This window comes from Semicossyphus pulcher, unplaced genomic scaffold (assembly GCF_022749685.1).
Source record: "Semicossyphus pulcher isolate SPU_LCO1_2020_fin unplaced genomic scaffold, fSemPul1.0.p SCAF_15, whole genome shotgun sequence".
Taxonomy (NCBI): Eukaryota; Metazoa; Chordata; class Actinopteri; order Labriformes; family Labridae; genus Semicossyphus; species Semicossyphus pulcher.
The window spans coordinates 18385828-18410223 of NW_027211659.1; the positions used below are offsets into that span (position 1 = coordinate 18385828).

The 24396-nt window shown below is 38.5% G+C and overlaps 1 protein-coding gene across 1 annotated transcript; it reads right to left on the bottom strand.

Annotated features, from left to right (window-relative positions):
- Nucleotides 1-6248: 6248 nt before the first annotated feature.
- agpat3 (1-acylglycerol-3-phosphate O-acyltransferase 3) lies at nt 6249-23498 on the bottom strand. The gene is made up of 10 exons (XM_069663498.1): nt 23303-23498; nt 13190-13246; nt 12917-13113; nt 12560-12729; nt 12212-12373; nt 10823-10976; nt 10636-10738; nt 9621-9696; nt 8328-8526; nt 6249-8135 (listed from the first exon to the last, which is right to left on the bottom strand). Exons 3-10 carry the CDS (start codon nt 13092-13094, stop codon nt 8044-8046), a joined length of 1134 nt encoding a protein of 377 aa, XP_069519599.1. The 5' UTR covers nt 13095-13113; nt 13190-13246; nt 23303-23498; the 3' UTR covers nt 6249-8043.
- Between the last annotated feature and the right edge of the window lie 898 nt (nt 23499-24396).

Genomic DNA, 24396 nt, shown 5'->3' on the forward strand with positions numbered 1-24396 from the left:
TCGCAGGCTTTCTTCTCTGACTCCATCTCAAAGCACGATCAGCACTGCAGGCCCCGCTCTGATAGTTCCTGGACCTTTGGAAAGTATACCCCCCTAGCAGGGGCTTTTCAGGGGATAAATCAATAACCCTGGAGCTAAATTTAGACCCTGGTTCCTGCTATCGAAACAAGTTCCTCAAAAGGTTCTTAGTTCCTGGGAAAGTTCCTGCTGTCAAAATGCACCTATAATGACACAATTTTTATCATGATACTAACAACCACATTTAAACTGCACTTATATACACCATGGTCTGTCCTCAACACTCAGACAACCACTAAATAACCATCATGTCATTATTTTACACTTGGCTCAAAATAACAAAGACTGACTGACTATACACTATGCTGCCAGGTTAATTTGACACATGAAGAGGTTTCTTAACAATTAGAACTGTTAAACTGTTTTCATGGTTATTTTAATATCTTTACTATTGCATTCATTGCATATTAAATTGAGAGTTAATATAATTTTAACCTTATTAAAATACTGTTGAACACTCCCAATTTCCACTTGAGAGTTTTTCCTCTCTTAGGCCCCTGTTGGCCTTCGGGGCAGAACTCATAGGTCATATGCTGTAGAGGTTATGGATGAGACCTGAAAAACAACGCTCTGGCACTCACAGGATCATGATGACTGACTGAGACATGCTAAGACACTCATCCTGTCATAAAGCAAGAACAATCAACTCCAGTCAACTAGATCATGTTAGTGTACTCATAACCTCCAGTAAGTACAGTCATGAAGTTTTCTGTTTAGAAGCAGTTATTGATGTGAGGTTTGAGGTAGGTTATACGCGTGTGCAGCTAAACTTCTCTATTTGTCACATTCAGTTATGTTTTTATTAAAGCCTCCCATTTAGCGAAGGTGTGAAGGATGCCTTAAGTTCATGTGTAAATCAGCAGGGGTATCCCCAAAATTTGACTTTCAAAACAGTAGTCTACTCACTTCACGTCAGGAACTGTCTGTGTACAATAACCCTGTGACACAAACATTCACTGTGACAGTAAATCATATTTTTATTATATATGTTTAAATACACTCTTTTTTTCTCAAATAAAAATTCTGATTCTGATTCTGATAAACACTTGCACGTTGTACTGTTTTAAGCAAAAATAAGGTGTTCTGATTACTGTTAGTTAACATTACAGCATGTATGTCTACATTTATCAAGCTGAAACCTCTGAATCACACAGCAGACTCTTATTTCACTGGTTGCATGATCAATTAAAACATACAGTTACATGAACATGATAAAAAAAAATTAGCTGATTTGTGGTAACCTGTTGACACAGAGTGCACATAATTGGCCAAGATCGAATGTAAATTAAGGCTCTTTATCCTGTTAATAAACAAGTTTAATACAGCTTCAGACAGAAGCTATATGCATTTCACAGGGAACCTTAATATTACATTCAATTCAACTTTATTTGAGTTACAAACTAGATTATTAAAATTAAAAGTTATGCTATTCAGACTCAGGTTTTACAATGTGATAATTAGAGCTAAACAATTAAAATTAGGCAGGTAGTTAGGTAGGTCATTTAAATAGGTAGTAAAATCATTTGTAAAATCCTGCTTCCAAGTTAACAAAACCTGCCTAAAGAAAAAATTGATAGAGCTTATGGTAGATTAATTTAGAAGGAATTGGTCTGCTCATATTTCAGTCATCATGATTCACACACTTGCTTGCTCTAGCTTTAGAAATAACTTTGCAATGAAGCTCTCGTGACGGGAGTTGTTTACAGGCTCTTATCAAGTATGCATTTGTTTGCTGTGATTTGTCCATTTTTGCAGTATGGCCTACAACAGGTATCAGGTTTCATGTCAACCACAGCACAACCACTTTTTCGTAAACAAAAAGGGGGTTCTCTCAGCTAGTTTGTTTCCCCTGGCTAACAACTTACTGCATTTACTCTGTCAGCATTCTACTAATTGCAACACTGAAGTTATGTGGTTCCAAAATTCTGAAACTCTTGTGTGAACAGGATATTGTTCAATTTGCTTGATCAGACACTTACATTGTTTCAAGTATAATACCATTTCATAAGTAAGTATTTTGAAAAGTTAAGCGATAAGGACAGACCACAGTTTCACATGTACCTTGAAGAAGTCTGTGCACTGAAATACGGTGTTCGTAGATATTCTAACCCAATCTTTACCCAGACTCTCTGCAACAATCTGGCACATTATGCCCCATAAAAAGGCATCACATATGATAATGATCATGATAGAGAGTCATTGTATGTTGATCAATGACTTCATTATCCTGAGCTTTGGCCTTTTCCTTGGACCATTAGACTGCCCTGCAGAGCACCTGCAGCCCCAACAGGGACTTGGGATGTAATCTGTAGACCAATTTTTAAGTTGGTACAGCAAACTTAATAGCATACAATTGTCGTTTCATCCAGCAGACACGAAACAACTTCTTAATACAATTCAATATTCCTTTTCCTTTTGGCTTGGTTTTAGTGTCTTCACCAAAAATTCTGCAGGACCTTGTGCTTCTCTGCTCAACAGCTTTATGGTCACTTTGTCCGTCTGCTGTTACAAATACGAAGCATACAGTGTTTTTCTAATTTAACAGCTGCCTGTTGTGGCCAAAGCCAACTTTATGACAGTAACGAGAGTGAATGCAAATTCGCGACTGAATTAAGTTCAAGAGTTTGTGATTTCCTTCATATTATGCATGGTTATTTGATCATGTGTTATTTTAGAATATTCATCATTAAGTGATGCTTACCCTTGAGAAATTTGTGTGTACTTCTGGCCATCCGCAACTTCATTCTCTAACTCTTATCTTTCCTTCTCGGTTATTTGTGAGACCTCCTCATTTGTAGTCATATAACTAACCCCTCCTGCCTTTATGTTTTCTGCAAGCATTGCATCAGTCTTCTCTAAAAGTTCTGCAACTTTAGTATGATGATCTTCTCCTCAATGGTGGTGTCTAAAATGTGGTTCCTATGTCCACACCTCTCCAATAACACTTTTAAGAAACCTGTGATTTGAAATGAAGGCCTCAACAGACAACCCTCTCAGTCTGTAAAATCTGGTGAATTTTACTCTTAAGTATTTCCACGTGTCCCTGAGCAACTCAAGAGGTCCCTCTACTGCCCACTACCTGCTTGGTGAGAGCTGATGGGTGTGACGACCAGAAAGACATGAGGTCCTGGCAGGCACAGGGCCATGCAGGCTGGCAAGTTGTCTTTTACCAGAACGAGTTCTCTGACAGACAATACATTCAAAGCAAACTGGCCAAGTATCAAAATATGGGCAGCAAGTGATGCACAGTCCAGCTATGCCTGGAATATGCAGAAATTGTACTAATGTGTAAAATGTATTAATGTAAAAATCAGAGATCTCTCTTTCCATTTTAAGGCCAATCAGTGAGATTTTTTGGTGATTTGCATTTTTCCATAGTCAAATAATATGTATTGTGGATGTATAAGGGGGATGGGTGGATGGGTTGTTATGTGTTGTTTAAAGTGCTATGTATTTAAACACAAAGTTGGGCAACTATTTTGATTGTAATAATTTTCTGGCGTTTTAATTGCTTATAAAAGATGTTAGTAAATTTGAGGATAACAGGTGTATATATATATTTACAGTATGTATATATGTATATATATATATATATATATATATATATATGTATATAGCATACCTTTCGTCGTCCGTGCTTATCCATCTTTACTGTTGTCAAATCTTTATTGAACACGATTTTTATGTTACATTTTAATTCAATTCAATTTTAATGTTTTTTAATGTTAACAGCAGAATGAGTCTCAGTGCCAATTCTCAAACTGTGACTGAATGTACTCAGTTTTCTTCTGACAAATGGTCAAAGTCCTGCTAACCCTGCCTGTCATGTAACTATTTTTTTTTAAGAGAGATATTAGATTTAATTATCCAAAATAGTGAATAAATACATAACAGGGTGATTATACTGAGTAGTCCAACCACTATATTCCATGCCAGGGTCTGAATTCAGTACAGTCCAGTGTATAATTTATTATAAAGGTACTGGTTAATGAAGGCACTGCGACATGTTTTCTCATTGGCCTCTTAGTCTAAGTTAGAGCAGTTTTGGTTATTTCACAAAAAAACTATGTATTTGTGTGTGAGGTGGGTCAGGTGGGGAGCCCTGTCATCATTTGGTCTACAAATCAGAGCTGAGTAACATCTAAACAAAAAGCTATGACAGTTATTTGTTGTTGTAAATGTGATTAAACCACACTCTGATAAAGATTATTAAATTAAAAATACACAAGGATGATTTCTCTTCCATCAAACTTAACTTTTGTTGCTTATTCACTCATAAATATCTTATCTTATGTAGCAAAACTTAAAAAGACAAGATGAAGATATTTCAAGATATTTGGACACTGTATAACAAAAGCAAGAATCACACTTCTTCAGCTTCCCCAGAAAGCCTTTTATTCAGGTTCAAATTCAGAATGAATGCCACAGCTGTTGCATTCTGTAAAAGAGTCCCTGAGTCAGAATAAACTTAATTCACTTCCTGTGCAATAGTGCACATCATGCAAAAAGTAATTGACTAGTTAGAAACCATGATTAATAAGAAAGTTGGAAAAGGCTTTATAAGCATCTTCAGTGGCTACAGCCTTCTGTCTGTGGCTTTAATTAGAAGACAGGCATCGAGTAAGTATTTACAGCTCCAAACCTTAAAGGTGAGAGTCTATAGTATATCCTTTGCAGATATTTTCGTGAACTGAACCCTTGAGGCCAGCTCAGTTTAAATCTTCTTCAGCTGCAGCTTTTTCATCAGCGGTACATTTGGTTGTAGCCTGAATGCATGGCCCATCAGTAAAACCCATTGCAAAAGAACAGAAGAGCACCGTAGCCATTTCTAGAAGTGAACATCATTTGCATTATGTACATATTTATACAGTCAACTTCCTGTCACAAGTCTTGTGACTGAATATCCAAAATGTCCTCAGGATATTTAAAGACGATTGGTAAATGTGTCATTCAAAATGTATTTTGCAAAATAAAGAACTGCTATGAACATCTCTTCAGCTTTTAAAAATTAATGTGACATTCATTATTTACGTTATGTACATATTTTCAGGTAACACAGTCAACACTGACACACTTAACTTAATACTGGATCTTTATGGAAAAGTGTGAATGTGTCATGAAGAATGAATGATGACTGATGTTAATGTGGTACTGGAAAAATGGTTCTGTTGATTTGGAACAACCGCAAAGAGGAAATGGCTGATTAGAACATAGAAACATTTTTTGTGCGGATTCAGTTACAGAGAAAACAGAGGAACTCACAAAACCAAAGAAGTCAAAAGAGTAAGATTTGTGATTAAATCCTTTAATAATCTCAAGTGTTTATTTGCGGAAAACAGAAAAATAGCCTTAGAAAACAAAACAAAACTGACTCGAGAGGTGCAATTAACTAAATTATCTTTGAGATTTTAAAAAAGACAAGATGTCAATTTTTGTATGTAATTTGATTTGAAAAACAAGCACAAGTTACATTTCTATTTCTTTACTGAATAAAAAACATCCAGTGTAAAAAGTTTCCAATACTTGTTTGACCTCCTTAGCATTCTTTTTGCTTTGGAATATGATTTTTACTGAATGACAGATGGATTCTTACTGTAATTTCATCTGATGCTGTATGTTGGGATCAAAGGAAAAACACATAACTGGTACTAAATCTTAAACAAATATTTGAGGTAAATTATTCAAAGTGTCCTTTTGTATAAAATGGAAATTGATTACAAACAGAGCTCTTTGTACATAAGAGCAGACTTCATCTTTTTATTTCTCTTCAATTCTAAATGTTTAAACTTTAAAACAAGATACTTGGCAACTAATCTTAGCAACGTGCTTGCTATAGCAGAGGACATTTTTAATTTTCACTCCATCCCTACCACATGGGCTCAGTGGGCTTCTACATTTTCACACAAAAATGAAGCAGCGCTCTCTATTAAGGCTTGCATGAAATCTGTCTGTGTTGAGATAACTACAATAGGCTGATGCACACAAAATATTGCTGAGGAGAGATGATCCCCCAAAAATTAAACAAATAACAGAAAATGTATGATTAATAGAACATATGGCATGGAAGGTGAAGGGGAGCAGGACAAAATATCCCCTCCAAGTCTTGCTACCACTGTTTGCATTTGGGAAAAGGAAATGTGGTTTGTCACATTGAAAATGATTTACTCATGTACGGCAGCAGCCAGCATTTATTTTGTTACAGTTCCAAAAACATAACCCTGGGATGACTGATTCGGAAAACTGTGAAATGTCTGGAAGTTCAGTCTCACCAAAAAATATGGCTAGGCCATCTACAGAAACACATTTTGTGTAAACAGCTTTCTTTAACGGATGACAATGTGCAGTAAGAACAACACTTCAAACAAAGCAACCACTTTTTAACTGTCCACTTTAAAGATAAAAATGGTTTTACATGAATCAGGTTTTTTTTTTATCAATCCATATGAATGCACAATACTCCATTTTGCACAAAATATGAGGAGAATGAAAAATGTAATGTAGAGGTAAGAAGTGGGTGCTGTTTTTAAAGGGGTGGCAAATAAACAATCCCTTGCCTGAGCAAGCTATAGTTAAGGCAAAGGTTAAAACTTCTTCACTTCTACAGTCAAGATCTGGACACAAAGGGATATGCTAATTGTTGGAAGGCTACATGAAGACAGTTGGTGAGTTTTTTTCTGGAATCTGGTTTCACTGCCATTCAACTACAGAAGCAGAACGGTCACATCAACCTGAATAATGGGTGCTGCATTTTAACTTTTACCAGAAGATGGGGGTAGGTGAAACTGCAGTTAAACTGCTGTTTTAAATTAACTTAGACTTAGGGGGTCAGAGAGGGTCAAATTATGTTTTAAAATCCATGTATGCAAATCAATTTTTGCAAAAAGCAAGTGAAAATTGAAGTAGAAACTAGAAAAATTATTGAAATGTTTTGAAATGAGTCTGTGGGTGTTGGTGCTGTAGGCAACAAATGAGACCTTTAACAGGCAATAGGTACCCTTGATGAGGATTCACATTCTGAGCCTTTACATTAGTTTAACAGACGAAAAACATCCACTTAACACTTGTAGTATCTAGGCTCGACGTTCATTGAGACCTCTGTCCTGAGACATCTGCTGCTGACGCATTACAACTGAAGTTAAGAGGTGGTGCTCAAATTATTTAAAAAGGTATTTCTCTTTTCTACAAACGATGTGCCAACTACTTGGATAATCCAATTATATCAGTGTGGTTAGCTTTAACAGTTGTTTCAAAATGGCCAAACATTTCATCCCCCTACCTTGTACTGGAGTGTCATGGTGCCTTTCAGATTCTGGGAATATAAAAACCTCAACTATCTGCCAGGCCAGATGCCAAGGCATTAAATGGTAACTTTTCTGTGATTTGGGTAACCTGACCCTTTAGTACTTATGATTCGGGGATGGGCCACAAGACACTGTTTCCCATTACAAGTCCCACTGGGGGGTGGGGGGGGGGGTTGCATGTTATAGATATTGTGTAGAAATGCAATGCCCCAGGATGAAGGTAATGATTTTAAAGATCAAATATGGGTCGGTTTGAGTCCTGCAAGCAAAATAAATGAGCATGTCACCAGTCTCTGATTGGCATATGACTGGGACGGGAAGTGGAGGTAGGTAGCGCAGGGCACAAAATGATCTGCCTTGCTCTAAGTTAGGTTAGGAGTATAACCTTGGGTGTTACAGGATTTGTGAGACTTGGATTGGGACAGTGAGTTGCTACCAGGACTGAGAAAGATACAGGGGGAAACAGTATCGCATTTCCCCCTTTTTATGTTCTGTTTTGCACCAGAGGGCTTTTACACAAGACCTTTCACACTGGTTTGGATTATGTTTTCACAGCTAGATTTCCTCCCTGGCCTGCCAACTGACTGAACAGTAGGAGGAGAATAGAGTTGGGTAGGAATGAGACACCGCAGGGTGATCGTACAGAAACAGGGGCCGAAACACATTAGTTTTGCTTCTTGGCCTCTTGGTTGCCGTAACTGGAACCTGTTTTCTTCACCTCTGTGACCCCGATTAGGCGGCGGATAGCTATGGAGGCTGGGGATAAAAGAGAGGAAAAAAGAAAGTGCATATTGAATAGGTATAACAATTCGAATGTAAAACAAAACTGGCCTGCAGCAACTTCAAGAGTTTTGAAATACATTTGTTTTTTACAGATCAGGCCCCAAGTGGAAGAAGCTGTTTCAATTTTTAAACTAAGGGCCACTGGTGCCCTCAGAGTTTACCTACCAATGAAGAGGAAGATGATAAAGCCAATGATGAGGAGGGGGGAGCCACTAACGACAACTCCACAAGCAAAGTTTATGAGCGGCGAAAGGAGCAGGGTGGCCCAAAACAGGAAGTTCAGTAGTGTCCAAAGTCTACGACGTGGAATTATTGTGGGTCCAGGGAACTTGCCTTCCTTGTTGTAGATTTCCTGCAAGGCATCCTGAGCATGACAGGAAGAAGAAGTGGTTAACTTAGCATAAGCCCATTTCACACATGAACATGTATGCAAGAACACAAATATCCTAGTCAGTTGACCCGGACATTTAAGATACTTTATTCTGCCAGCCCTCTTAGAAAGTCAGTTTAATGTCCCAGTAAGCCGATGTGTGAACTCAGGAAGTAATTGTCCTGAAGATCAACATGCGTGTCAACACGCAAAAACACTCACCATAACTGAGGAGTCCTTCTCTTCCTCCTACAAGCTCTACTCAGTTCCACCCCTTGCCTAACCAGAGTATTTCCAGTAGTCGAGAATGCTTCTCAAACTGGCAATCTCAAGCTGTGAGCTACATGTGTAAAAGGGCAGGTCCAGTCAATGCCCAGACCTGACTATGCAGAGATTGTCCGTAGTTCAAATGTAAATACGGCTTTATAAAATACTAAACAAACTGTAATAATGACATAAATGTCACAGATAAAAAAGAAAACACCAGACCTCTAGGTCCAAAGATGCATTTTGGGCCATGAAGAAAGTATGCCCTTTCATTGGATACAGAAACTAATCCATGTGCATTTAGCATGCAATTGTAACTAAAATAGACTTTCAAAAGTCTAATTACTGTATACACAAAAAGCCTGAAGAGATAGTATGCCCCAAGTTTATTGGAACAACTTTTGATACCAGACTCAAATCTTTCATAAATGACAGCAATGACTTGATGCTGGTGACTGTAGGAGTTAGGTTTAATTTGGTGATTTGGTTGCATGTAAAAATGTCCCCCGTTGAAAAAGGCCTATGCCTTCTGGAGCAACTAGGGGTTCAGTATCTTTACTGATGATACTTGGACATGGGGGCTGCAGCAGGGGATTGAATTGCCAATCCGCTGATTAGGGAACAATCTACTCTACTCTGAGCTACAGCCGCCCCAAGAAAACACAAGTTAACATGCCGACCTTTGTCTAGTTTTAGTTTCTGTAGAAAAGGACCTTGATTATAAGGGTTCAAACTTTTGACTTTGGAATTTTTGAGGTGGGTCCTGCTTATGTCTTGCTTTTGATTACGGATTTTGCCATAAATGTCAGCTATCAGCTTACCTTCTCCTGGTAGAGCTTGTGCAGCCAGTTTGCACACTCTTGCTCATCATCTGGTATATCCTCCACAGAAAACCGCCTGGTTGGGGAAGAGTAAAAAATTATACAGGGTTAAAATAAATATCTATAATTTTAATGTCACACATAAACTCTTTTAACAGTTGCCCAACCACAGTTTTTCTTCCTCTTACTACAGCAATCCAGGTAAAAACTGGAGTGGAGGAATTCTTCACCACATGCTGTTGGAATTTGTCTCCAGATTGTCAACACTGACCCAGAGTGCTTCAGATTTAGCCTTATTTGATCAGATCACCTGTGCTGCCAAAATCAGAAGTACAGTTTGGTCAATCAACTATAAAGTGTGTCCATTGATTTAAAGGAGGCATGACGTATTCAGACATGGGTCACAGAATAGAATATCCAAATGTCAATCAATCAACTTAAAAAAAGCTTTGGAAAGTTATAAATACAAGTAATCTCACATCACTTACCTAACAAAGGCTGAGTGTGAAAGAGTGTGACTCAAACAAATTTTATTGGACAACCAGAGGGTACATACTGTACATTAATACATAACCAATGCATAATTATTGTCGTTTCTCACCACCAGGGGGCCCCCTTTCCTTAAAGTCACTACACCAAAGAGAAAATATTCCCAGTTGATTTCTCTAAAATCAACGGGTATGTTCAACTGACTACAGTCTATTCAACCATGTTAATACAAGAGTGAAAAAAAAAAGTAACCCCCAGAAAAATAAGCAGGCTTTTAGTAAAAGAAACACTCCATATCAGCCATCCCATCCAGTTTCCATCTCATGGCCAGCTTCAGGAGTGTCCGCGCCATTAGTTATTGTTATGAAATCATAAATGTTAGTTGTAATGTAAAAAATGCAGTTGGTAGGAGACTAAGAATTTAAATATGTTTTCCACTCAAAGAGATTCAGTTGAGCTGGCTCCTATTCATCATTTACAATAACAGTTGATTCAAATGGTAATGAGGGTTATCACTGACACTCACCTTACACTCATGTCAGCTTTGTATTGCTTGCCGTTGACGATGCCCAGGAGAGTGGGAGTTTGGTTATCTTTGAAGTTGAGAGTCACATCATACACAGCAGAAACTGAGAGGGATAAATTCGGATTTACAATTAAACACTCATATACGTTGTAGCATGAACTGTGTCTGTGTGTGTTTGTAAAAATACCTGTGCCTTTAAGACACTGCAGGGTGGTGGTGAATCCTTTGGTTCGGGGCAACAGGTGGTATTTGAGCTTTGGCAGGCCTTTGCTCTCTGCAACCTGCATGCTGATTTCATGCTTTGTCTCTGTAAAACGGGTCCCCTCACAATACAGCAGAAACTGTGGAGGAGGAGTTGTGTAAATACAAACACACAAACAGGAAAACATATATATACACATTTAAAATAAAGAATCACACAGACTTGAAGTGACCTCCTTTCTCGTGCTCTCCACTATCCTGCGTCTGCTTGGTTGACTTTCAGTTTAAGTCAGATCAGTGTAAAAACGTTCAGATAAAGTCACTATCTTATAGGCAGATGTACAACAACTCTTACAAAGACTGTTCAGTTTGTTTATCGTAACACATCAAATCTTTGTCATTAGTCTTGTGCTCGACTTAAAGGGTAATTAGATCAACTGCCTAAAACTGATCTGCCTAATCTCACCTGGTGAACTCGTGTCACAGTGGAAATCTGTGACACAAGGTGCTTTAAACCCTCAGTAAAGGTGAACAACAAAGTCACTTGCATATTTTAACAGAAAAGAGCTATTTTGCCCTCCAAGGCTGGGTGAAAGACTCCTCTGTTTGTGCACAGTGGAAGTCCAGTCTCACAGAAAAAATAAACAAGAACCCTCCTGTTGAGATCTGTTCAAAACAGCTGGTGCACTCAGAGAACCTGTACAATCTTAAATGGCAAGATCAACCAACATAAGAGAAACTGGGTCAAGGGGCAGAATCTGGATTTTCCTATATTTTTCCTTGTGAAACCTAAGGAACCGATATTAATGATATAAGAATAATTCCAGTTTATATAAAGTTAGTTCTTAGGTTTGTATTTTTGCAGTGTTTCTATTGGTAGTAATACCATTCTATTCAGCAAGTTAACGCTGTCAATAAATGATACAGGGTTTGTAATAAACCAATTTTAGTAAGACGTTCTTACTACAAAAACGGCAGAAATTAATATCATGTCTGGTTTTCTAGTTGACCTTACACGTACTGTACTTGATTTAGTTGTGCTGACAGTTTTCCTGTACAATTACTCAACCTACAGGTGCACTCACTTGATTTTACTTTTTGTTTCTTGTACTGAGAACTCTCTTTTAGCGTTCTCTCTGTGCTAAAATAGCAGCCCTTCACTTAGTGAGTGCATTGATCAAAATCTATCAATCTTGTTGGTAACAATTCCATTCTGCAATGATTATTAAGAATCTTTAATGTGCAACAAGGCCACAGCTGACTCATTGAAAAAACGCATTGTATGGTATTTGTGCATATAAAAAAAAAGCTCCCATCTACTTGTATCACTCATGCCAGAAGACAGACGAACACAGTATGTCTGACATGTACCTACCCACATACATTCAGGATAATCTTTGAGCCTGGTCAGTCCCCTGAAGACAGTCTTTCGGTCCTCCTCCCACTTTCTTTTGCAGAAGACTATTTCTAAGAAGTACCAAGTCCAGCCAATCAGAGGAACTTTCAGTAGCTCATGTTTGGCTAGCACTTTTGAACTCTAAAGGGGAAGCATATGTATGTGTTTTAATAATTAAAGTTGGACTTCTCACAATCAGGATTAAAGTCCAACCTTGTAATTAAGAGCATGATTGGCTATTAACAACAAGTAATAAGTAGATTATGTAAAAATTATGTAAAAAGGAGTTAAGTATTTTTTTTAGTCATATTCTGCCCTATTACTGACCCCTAGGACACCAAATCTTTCACACATGGTCCAGCCACACAGGAAGTCGATCTCAAAGTTGTGGTTAAGGATGACAATGACATGCTCTTTGCCAAACTTGTCCACTGTTGCCTGGTCAGTGTATAGGGTGCAGTCTGTGCCTGACCACCACTCCAGGAGCATCACCAGCTCTGCACAGAGACACAGAAACACATCATGTGTACTGGAAAGGCAATGCCAGTGCAATACAATGCCAATTGTAAAGTATAAAGGGACAATTTACCTGGTGCCTTTTATTATTTACTTTTTTTTAAACTATGACATTGGTATTTTTATCAAGGACATAAAAAACATATAGAAACCATATAATCTACTCACGACTCCAGAGGGAGTAGGAGAGCCGGCAGTTGATTCTGCGATAGAGCTGCTTGTTGATTGGCCAGAGGATGCAGGTACAGAGCTGAATGAAGTTTATGATGAGACCACTCACCACAAACACAAAGCCCATCAGCAACTGCAGGATGAACAGGCTCTTCAGGTATGCCAGTGGAGCCATGACTGAGGAGCCTGGAGAGCTAAGTAGGAAAATAACGTTTAATAACATCTTTGTTCATCTGCGAGCAAACTTGGAAAAAATGCAGTGTTTCTTACCACGGTGGACCCTTTTACAAGCCCCGTTTACACGGTCCTTCAGCCAATATAACAGACCTGAAGAAGACAGCAGAGGAGGTTGAGGTAACAAAATTATATAGAAACGAAAGGCTGCAGTACGGTGTCATTCCTGTACAGTATAATACAAGCACACTGCATGATTAGGTTGAATTGTGTTTGCTGAAGACACAAAGTTACAAATATAATTTTTCCTTCATGATATGGGTTGAAAGTTAACAAATCAAAACGTAGATAGGCAGAGAACACAGAAATCCAGCAAAGTTCGGTTTCATTGTTTCATTTTTATTAGACCTGAGCAATACAAACTAAGACCACAGATCTTAAATTGACTTTCCTACACAGAGAATTGGGCTTCACACCTCACTTCAAGCTGTGCCATAATAAGAGCACTGAAAATGTTTAATTCTGACTTGCCCACTTGCAGCTCCAAACAACTTATTCTTGTCCTCATCACTATGGATGTCAATGTATAATGAACAGGAATGTTCCAATACACAGGGTCAGTGCCACTGCTGATCCATAAAGTTTCTGAGTGATCTGTATCAGCTTTATAAAGCCTGATTCATTTCTAATGTTTCCGGCTTCTAAAATTAGAGAACGCTTTCCTCAGTTATATTTGGAATTTTGCATCTTTTTTACTGTTGGTCAGACAAAAAAAGCAAAATCAAGAAGTCACCTTGGAATATTGGAATTTATGATCTGCATTTGTAATGTTGTATAGACAAATGGCCAATGATAGCCCTATTGCCAATATAGAGTTTATGGGTCTGTCCATGTTTTGTGTGCCTTTTCTTTGGGTATTCAAATGTCCTCCAAAATAAAAAAAACATTTAACTGTGATAACACACAATTGCCCAGAGGAAAGGATGTGACTGCTTGTCTGAAAATTAACACTGCAACTGGCCTGGAGTCCTGTTCCTCGTTTGTGTAATGAGGCTAAATGACTAAAGGAAGCAGAGGATAAATTGCTGGGAAAGGATTGGTCTGTATTGTGCAGACACCTGCCACTGAAAACACACTTTTACAGTTTGTATGCTCTCTAGGTAAGCATGTGTTTAAGCATGTGCAATTGGTAGAGAAATGTCTGGCTGAACCCTCAAAGTTCCACCCTTAGATTATTAAAACTCTGCGTTGTTAGTACATCTTTAAACCAATCGCAACCTTCTGGGCAACACCAAAACCAGGATATAGCACCTATAGGGGTCTTTTTTTTCCGAGAGATACATTATGTCTCTATTACGCAACGTATTGACTGAGACCCTTTGCTTGTTTTATCACTGTCACTCTTTCACTGTTCACAAAAATCATCATATCATCAATGAGTACCTATCAGAATTAGCATAGACTGCTCAGCCTTAAATGACTGTTCCCATATCTGCACCAAAGCCCATTAGAGCGTAGGTCAAGCCAGCTTAAGGCTATTCTGACTTCTGAGAAACATTTCAAATCTAAATTATTCTCTTACAGAACTGTGCGGAAATCTGTGGACATCAAATCTATCGGATGGGTCACCACTTGCTTTGTTTTACATCTTTTACTACTTTTTCTCTTTTTAGGTCACAGCATCAATTGTCAGCATGATATTACAGTATATGGCTGAAAATGATACAGTTATACAACACAAATGCTTTTGATTTGCTCTAAGAACATCTAGAATCATCAAGTATCATCAAATCATTGTTAACGGTTTCTCTAAATTAATTAATCAATCAAGAGTCCAGTCTGAAATCTGAAGCTGTGGTCAATCCAACCATTTACATCTGAAAGGGAAGCACTTAATTGTGTTCTCCAGAACAAGCACTTTAAAAGTTCTATTCACTGTGCAAGGTTAAATAATATTTTCCTCCTCATTATAAGGCTATTTAACCGCTATCATACTAGCTAACAACAACAAACTGTATCTAGTCCCTTACGTTCACTGCTAAAATGGTGAAAGCAAACCAACAAAGAAGAGGCAGTTGTGGGTTCGCTTTTAGACAACAAAGGACAGACAGAAGCATTGTGCCCCTGCATGTCGCGTGGACATAACAGTGTGCAAGTCTGTATTGACTTCTTTGTTATGTCCAATATACAGGTCTTTGTACAGTTAAACTAAAACAAACAGAAATGGATGACAGCGTGTCTATTCGAAACCCAGCCAAAACATAGTAACCTGAGGTGTTTTATCTAACCTTGCAAATAACTTAAAAAGCCTCTAAATATAGATGACCCAGGCCAGCAACATTTTTTCAGAAATCCAAATATATTAACAGCCATCATAATATAAATTTGCATCATATTCCTTAAAATACAATTTCAATTTAGAAAAAAAAGGCAAACCATATATATTTAACCATAAAGTTGACATACAGACTCAGTTCCTTGTAGATAGGCAACAAGTTAGCTAACTAGCTATTATATGAAATACCTGCCAAACATTTTAACACAATACAAGCAGCCTCTGTGTGAAAGAAATCTTACATGTACACCCAGAGAATTTCAGCTCAGGCTCTTGGGCAAAGGAACAAAACGTTTCTTAATCTCTGTTGTAATGATGTGTTGAAATACTGTCACGTGGTGCATGTGTGTCTATCCTCTGATTACAAGTCCAAACATCCACAGTTGTCTCTGCAATATGTCACAGAGATGAACTTTGTCTCCACTTGGAGATGGTGACTGGAAAGTTACACAATTGCACATTTCTTTTGTGGCTCCTGGTATATATAAAGGCAGACTTAAGGACTAAATAAGTGAACTATTATTTTAATAAATTAATAAAAAAATATAAACAGGAAGTCTGCATAATTAAAGTTTATTATCATGTTTTACCTAAGATGAAGTGAAACATGAATGCTTGGGGTTGGATCATCCAACAATGTGCATAAGGTATTGACCAATGAAAGACCAATGCAGGCCTAAAGCTTGTCAGCAAAAGAAAGAAAAAACCTATTGTCTGCCAACAGCCATTCCTAATAAACTTTCGCTGTTGCAACAAGCAGCAAGTCTTTGTTAGTCAGCTGAAGCAGACAGTTTCATAACAATACCAGCATATTTTGTATGCTCCTGTCTAAGGATATTCATGGAGTCATTCAAAGCAAAATAACACTGTAACTTTTCAATCAAGTAACAGGCCTAAGTTAATCAGTGCCTAGAGCAAAGTCCGTCTTACCACTGGCTTTGTGTGTATTCATTCTGCCCATAAAAATAACTTCACTTAGCAAAATTCAAGTAACCAGAAGTGATCAACATATAACCCTATTACCCTTTTTAAAGAAGTTTATATTGTATTTCACTACGAGAATTTGTCTTCATTCTCCCCCACCCTTTAGTGTTAGTGTTTAGTGCGCACAGCAGCTTGTCCCGTCCCACCTCTTTTTTTTCTCTCTCCCTATATGTCTCTACTATGTTAACATTCATCATGAGCTGTACATTTAATAAAGTTGTCCAAATTACACAACGTTTTGTGTTTTAATTTTGTCACCCCCGATTCTGTTTTCACAGCAGCAGGTGAGCCGCGCGTGAAGGAGGCTCGTCATTAAAAACGTTGCATGTCAAAACGATCAAGACTAAAGTGGTACTGAATTACATCAGCACTTCCCAGATGCACTTAAAAGTTTTTAAAACAGTGCCATAAAAAGGTCCATATTTCACAGAAGGCATCGTAACTTAATCTTTGCATTTACAGGAGGGACGTCTCTCTCTATGTGCTTGTGTTTCTCTTAAGAGAAGATCTTCGACCGTGGATAACGATCTTGGACAGATAAAATAAGAAACACACTACGGTCACTAAATATACTAACTATACTTGGGGTGGCGTTAATACATTTACCCGCCCAGGTATCTCTATGCGCGGGAAATGCTGTTTAGACATATTTTCTTAATCTTCCCTTTTATTTTAACTGATACATAGAGGAACAACTTGTAAAACAGGATAAGACACAGAGTTGATTTGCATTTTGTCAGCCCAATCATTGCACTTGTACAAGTGTAGTACGTTACAGAGTCTTGTCTCAAAATGATGTAAACACAAATCTAACTGTGATAGAAGCAGACACTGGCAACATAAAAATGGGGAGTACTGCAATCACTGATGATAAGACAGCATGTCTGGTTTTGTTGCCGGCTCCTGCACTCTCAGTCCAATGCCAACTGTTAGTGAAGTATCCTAAACTCCCAGGTGTTGTGCAGCATCCTCTTCAGACATTTAAAATGATCAAGCATAGGCTTGTGGCAGATCGACAATGACAAATTCCGTCGGCCATGGCTTACACTCATTGACCCATGGGCCCTCTTCAATCCTAACACCTTAATCAAATTGTGAATTTGGGGCTTGTTTGGGGTATTGGCTGATAAGTTATTGTTCAGCATCTTCTGCTCCAAACAACCACTGTCAAATTTCAATCCACTTTCCCTCAAAATAATTGTCCATCAACATTGAGATATCATCAATATTAACCTTATAAAATTGACTTCATCACATTACTAAACCAAGCAAACAATAAATGCTTTCCCCATACTGCTGAACAGCCAGTGGAGGTCCACCTTCACGTGGGTGCAGAGACAACCTGACACAAAAGATTAGAGACGCTGACTGGGTTAAAGCTGCTTAAGGCCAGACAGCTGCTTCTTCTCTTTATTATCTGAATAGAGCATCAATGCTAACAAATGACCAATGCTTGCAATGAGTCTCTGATATGAGACAGTTATCACTAAGACACAAAAGATAAATACTAGCAACCTTCAGCCACATCTTGTCCTGTAACACAAATTTGTTTAAATTTTGAGTTTAAAAAACTTTATTTGGTTGCATGCTGCTTACCACTGAATGGCTGATTTATGTCCCAAAGTGCTATGCCGACTTCTATGTCTTTCACAAGTCCTAATAAATCGTGTGGGGCCTTTGCTAGCCAAACCTTTTCTCTTGCATTTAACTTACCAGTAGACATAGTAGGCCATTGCCATGACCACCAATGCCCCACATATCCCAGTGAAGATCATTACAGCGCTTTGGTTCAGCATTTTGGCTCCTGGTATCTCACCAAACTAAAGCCAGAATAAAAACAGGAAAAGGCCTGCAGAGAGCAGTGGACGGTCACAAGGCATCCAGCTTCATAGCCATGGTAATCCTGCAGTAGGAACAACTGAGATAATGATGATGACAGCAAGAACACAACCGGATCCCAAATCCTGTTGGAGGAAGTGCCTAATCCGTGCAAGGGTTTACTTTAAACAAAATAATTTCCTATCACCAGGAATAAAATCCAAAAAGAATGGATCTCCAATGAGAGTGTGTGCAAAAAGAAACACCGAAAACTCCAGAGGGCCCTTGTGGATTCTCATGAGAACCTGAAATGAATACTGGGAAGTCCGAAAGATGGCTCACTTCTGGAAGAAGGGAAGCACACATACTGTAAGCAGCGTCTTACATGCATTCCCATTCTCTAATCCACTGGATCAGATTAGTGCTGATAAGCAGGCTATGGGCACCCTGGATATGTCACATTACATTAACGCTTACAAAGAAGAAGGCAGGGCTCTCCCCATCCAGGTTTAACAGAAAGGCATCTGTTACACTAAAGGAACCAATCGAATGGTAGAAATTCTTGCTTCACCTTGCCATTGGCTAAACCAAGCATTAGGCAGAAGTGATGACCTCAAAGTGAGGGTTGATAGTTTCCTCAAACAACCTCTTTATATGCATTACCAAGCTGTTGAATGTGTATTTTTAAACAAGGATAATAAAAGGTGAGTAAACCTTACACTTAAAAATGAAAGGTGACCATCTTCCATTCTTGTTTTTTCCATCTTCTTGACAGTATATATGGTACTGACATTTTTTTCATTTTTTATCATTATTGCTAAGCCACACAGCCATGGCCAAGCTGGGCTAATGGACACACCAACAAAAGCCTATGAGTTTCTACACACAGCTCATGTCAAATGTTGTTTAGACAAGCCGGCCGAGGGTTTATAAATAAACTTGAGTGTTTACTGAAGCAAATAGGTCAAAGGTAAGAGTACAGACCAGAGGCATTGCCAATGGGTAATAAAGCCAAATATAAATAGAGATAAAAATATATTGTGATAGCTGGACTAGGAAGGTCATTCATGTTTCAAAGCATGAAGTACTCTCAATCTTTCACATAGCACCACTTTACTGCTGAATCCTCAATAGTAACTTCACAACAGCAGTTTTCTAGGCCATGTGTGATATTTAGGACAACAGTTTAAACAACGGCTGGTACACATAGCACCAAGCACCTGAGTTGTGCCTGTCGGCACATGTTGGCGTACATGTTAACAGGTTAGAGCAGCCACGCTGCCCAGTGAGCAGCAGATCAGGTTGCACATGCGCAGCACTGAAAATCCAAAGAATAGGAGCCTCACCTACTACCATGAGCCGCGGGTGTTTCTCGGCCAAAAAAGACTGTAATAAGAATATGTGGATAATCTTATTGATAAAATGCAGAGGCAGCCTTCCCCTGTGCTCATGCTTGCTGTGTTAACCTAGCGTTACCATCACGACAGCCAAAAGTTACTTTTGTAACTTGGCAGATATACAAAACTGAATGTGCATACATTTTGCCTATGATCAAGAACATGCACATACAAGCCAGAAAGCAAATACAAAAACAGGGAAGGATAATACAGTAGGAGATATTGAACTTGCAGTGATGTTGATAGGTTTTCAATGTAGTGAGTCCCTGTAACCCACAGTTGGTAATTTAGGTGGGTCCCTGGAAAATTGAATGGGTCCTGAATAAAATCTTTGTTTCTTGAGAAATTGTAGTGTTAATTTCATGTTTGATGTTGGAATTATATGATATAATTAATGAATAGCCTATATTTACGTACGGTATGTTCAAAAATATATCTGAAATTAAAAGAATAGAATTCCAAATCTGAAAAGTTTAAAACTTTGATACAATACCAGTAAAAATAAATATTTAATACCCGTTTCAATACCATGGCAACAAAAACAGAAGTCCTAGGGAAAAAAATAGGTCATTTTTTAATATATATGCAGTGGATCTGCCCTACGTCTTTATTTCTATTTTTCATATTATTCTGCTGGTTTGGGAACGTCAATCTCTGGGCAGTGGTCTGGAGTCAGTCCGCAGGTCGGGACTACATGAAAACATGGCTGTCTCTCAGCTGCTGCTGTTTGTCTGTCTGCAACGGACACTATTGTAAATTTTGCATCTTTATGAGACCTGAAAAGGACTTCACAAAATGTCTTCATGTGCCGTTCTGTGAATTAGAACAGTTTTCTGTGTCGTTGCTGTATCACAGCTCCAGGTGTGAAAGAGGGTGGAGCAGACGGACACGCACAGTCAACTTCGGCCTATAAAAACTAAACCCTGTACCTTCCTGCGGGGGTGTACTGAGGTGTAGGTTTGTTAGTTTGTTGTTTAGAGTGTAACCACTCAGAAAATAATGTCTTATTTCTCTGTTTCATTGCTTTATTTACATTAACGGCGCTTGCTCTGTTCACTTCCTACGTCGCTTGGCCACAGCTGCGCTCTCTCTCTTTTGCTCAACACCGTGCACACGGGATGTCAATCCTCTACAATGATTAGATGCGCAGATGGTTGAAACAGCGGTGCTCTGACAGCAAGGTTTCTTTCGCGGATTTCTGTGATTTTAACTTGAGTATGGAAAAGATGAGGTGGATAGTGAGTTTACTGCGTCCTTTTAGATTTTAATGCGTCAGAGACGCAGGACGCGTATCTAGCAACATCACTGACTTGCCTCAGTTAAATGCTAGTTTTTGGGTCACACAGTAAGATGAACCAAAGCTAAAACTGTCAGCCAACATGCACAATATATTATAGTAATGACTTGATTCAATCTTTTAAGGATTTGATGATGAGAAAATCTCAAAAATACTCAAGATTTGTTGCAAAGCTTTAACAGAAAGGTTTATCTCGAGACAAAAAGAAACAAGGTAGAGACTCAGGAGCTGGCTAACATGCGATTGCCTCCCTACGCTGTGGATGTCACCACAGTAAGTGGCCTGATTAGTGACTCAAGAAAAGGTACCGTACTTCTTGTTGCAAGATAATGGGACTGATGGTAAAAGGAGGAGGGGGTGGAGTTAATATCTAATATTGCCAGACTGCTTGTGCAAGACCACTCTCAATTTAGAACTAAACTGAGTATGAACAACCAGATTGTCCCAAAACAGTCAGGTCTACAAGAGCATATATTGCTAGTGAGTGGTCAAAGTCCAAGATTGCACTGCTGAGATAAAAGCAGATATCTTTTCGTTAAGCACTATAGGGCACTACTTTAACTTGATAGGCTGATTACATTTGGAGTCATGGCACTGGACTATGAACGAGCAGCTTATAGAATCAACTGTTGCATTTATTTGTGACTTTGGCATCTTCCTTAAAAAATGTTGGGTTCTGTATTTAGCCTAACGTTTTGTATCAGATTGTAATTACTTTGACACTTTCTGTCCTGTCAGCTGCATAAGAAAATCTCACATAGTCTTTTAAATGAGAAACTAATATCATTGTCAATTCACAAAGAAAGAATTGGATGAATATATAAAAGTTGAAAACCTCTGGCCAAAAGGATTTCTCACAAGGTTGAAATTATGTTTGCGGTCCTCTGTACGTATTTAGTGTGTTGGTTACACATGTTGCTCGCAGCTGCACAAACATAGCTTAGCCAGCCCCCTTTAGTTTATAGTCATTTTGTAATTGGTCCAAAGGTGACACATTTTGACTTATAAGACCTTCCCTTTGAGCAAAGGCAATCAATCAAGCTTGTGTGTGACCACTGAAGTCAATTGACTACAGCAAATGTCTGAATACAGTAAGTCTAAGCTGATAGAGAAATGTCTATTTGGAGTCTATGGGTTTAGCTGGATGAAATCACGATTACTACCAAATGCAGAAGAGATTATATAATCATGTGGTAATTTTCTCAGCAGAAAATTAACACATTGCAATTTTAAAGAACGTTTACGCTAACTATCACTTGCCTGTCGCGTACCGCGCGAGTCACTGCTTCATACTGAGGTTCAACCCTAAAGTTGGCCTAACAGTAAAGAGCCACAGACTTCAATGAACTCCTGAAACCTAACATCTAATGTATAGTTCGACATCGAAACACAGGTCAACTTGAAGCCAGATGGCTCCGATGACGTAAAGCTAGCCAAAGGCAGCTTTCAATGTACTAGCGTTTTTATTTTGTATTTTTTTAAGGACCCAAACAACTGCCATCTACTCTGGCATAACGCATGCCACACATTATGCTACTCAAGCATGTCATGTGCCATTTGCAGCTCCTTGGTCCCTGAAAATGCAGTGAATATGCAGAAGTTAAGCATGGCTAGCCTAAAAATGCTACATAACCAACTAGCCAGCATGCACCTTGCGTCCAACCAGTCACTAGGCTTATCGTTTGACACATACTGTCTTTTTATTTTGTATTTTTTTAAGGACCCAAACAACTGCCATCTACTCTGGCATAACGCATGCCACACATTATGCTACTCAAGCATGTCATGTGTCATTTGCAGCTCCTTGGTCCCTGAAAATGCAGTGAATATGCAGAAGTTAAGCATGGCTAGCCTAAAAATGCTACATAACCAACTAGCCAGCATGCACCTTGCGTCCAACCAGTCACTAGGCTTATCGTTTGACACATACTGTCTTAGAATCTTTCTTAACTTAGATTAAGAAAGCAACGCTATGAACTCAAAGTTGAACACACAGGTCATTCCACAAATATATTTAAGAATCAATCTTTCCTACTTCTGCTACCAGACAGGGCAAATAAGTTACAGTTAACGGACTGAAGCCTTAACCTGAGGTTGGTGTGCAACTCAATCGAGCACCACAAGGGCAGAGTGAGCTGCTAACGATACACGCTAGCATGCTAAGTTGATAAAACCGGCAAAGCTAGGCTATTAATTGTATCTGGGGAGGTTGATTCGTGTATTCTGATTGTTCAGTTGCGAACAAGGGCCAGTTTTGCCCACATACGTATATTAACTGTAAACAGTTGACTGACCTGTTTCGCTTGCTATCGTTATGCTATGCTAGTCAGAGAGCTAACGTTAGCAGTCATAGTCAGTTAACGGTACTCTGGGCTTACCTGAAAATTATTCACTTGGGAGTCAGGGAGTCGGTAGATGAATATATATACTTTTTCGCCGCTTTCTGGCGTTCGGGGCGTAAAATACTTCTGTTAAGAAACCCTTCTTACTGGTCCGTTTCCTCAAACGCAATAAAAATGACTTGCGCTAATGCGATTTGCAAGAGAGCTATTGTTTGTCAGTAAAAGATTCACATTTCCTCAAAGCCCATCTGAAGGTAGAATGCCCTACATCCGGTCCGGCCCCTCATTCATTCCCACAGGAATACTTAATTACAATTTACAATCTCTTTAAACAACGGTCTTATGCAGACACGCCCTTGCTGATCCACATGTAAAAAATAGTATCCAAGTATTTTTCATACTGAAATAGGTTGTGTATTTTGATGTTAATAAGTGATTGACTGTTACCATAAACTATGGCTGAGTTGTTGTTTTTTTCTGTTTCCCAAAAGCACTGAAAAATCTCTAAAACATTTAGCCTTTAATTGGACTTTATATTTGACATCCAATGTCTGGAATTAACTTTTTTCTGAGCTTATCATTGATGCTCAGGAATAAACTAACAGTTTTATCTTGAATCTTAACTGTTACTTTTAAATGTTTTTTAACTTGTGTTTTCTTATTCATGGCGGAAAGGTTTCTGTGTGTATAAACAGTATATCTATAATAAATATTTTCTTAATGGTTCTTTGTTTTGTTAATTTACTTTAGTTTTATATGCTTTTCTTTTAAAGCAAATATGAATTTCCACCAGAGTGGACAATAAAGATGATGGTTCTAAATAGCCATGTCACGTGAATAAGGTAATTTCATTACATGAATAGGTGTGCATGCTTGAACAACTTTAGACCTCTTTAGCCCTCTGCTGGTGTTTCAAGATAGCTGCAGCATAAATTGGAAGTGATGGGACAAGCTGAGGGATCAGAGACTTTTGGAACACATAAAAGTCTCGATTCTTTGTTTGACAAATCTGTTTTCTGTTGATAACATGTGGACCACTCACTACAAGTATAAAACATCAATTCTCTTTCTCAACAAAGACTTGATAGTTCAGACAAATAGAAGGTCCTTCCAACCTTGCTTACTGTTCT

What these genes read in the sequence shown, in the direction of transcription:
- agpat3 (XM_069663498.1), bottom strand. Translation starts at nt 13,094, where the DNA reads ATGGCTCCACTGGCATACCTGAAGAGCCTGTTCATCCTGCAGTTGCTG. An exon ending in ATTATCCTGAATGTATGTGG is followed by an intron (nt 10,977 to 12,211) that starts GTAGGTACATGT and finishes CCTCCTCCACAG; the next exon opens with TTTCTGCTGTATTGTGAGGG. An exon ending in GCAGTGTCTTAAAGGCACAG is followed by an intron (nt 10,739 to 10,822) that starts GTATTTTTACAA and finishes TATCCCTCTCAG; the next exon opens with TTTCTGCTGTGTATGATGTG.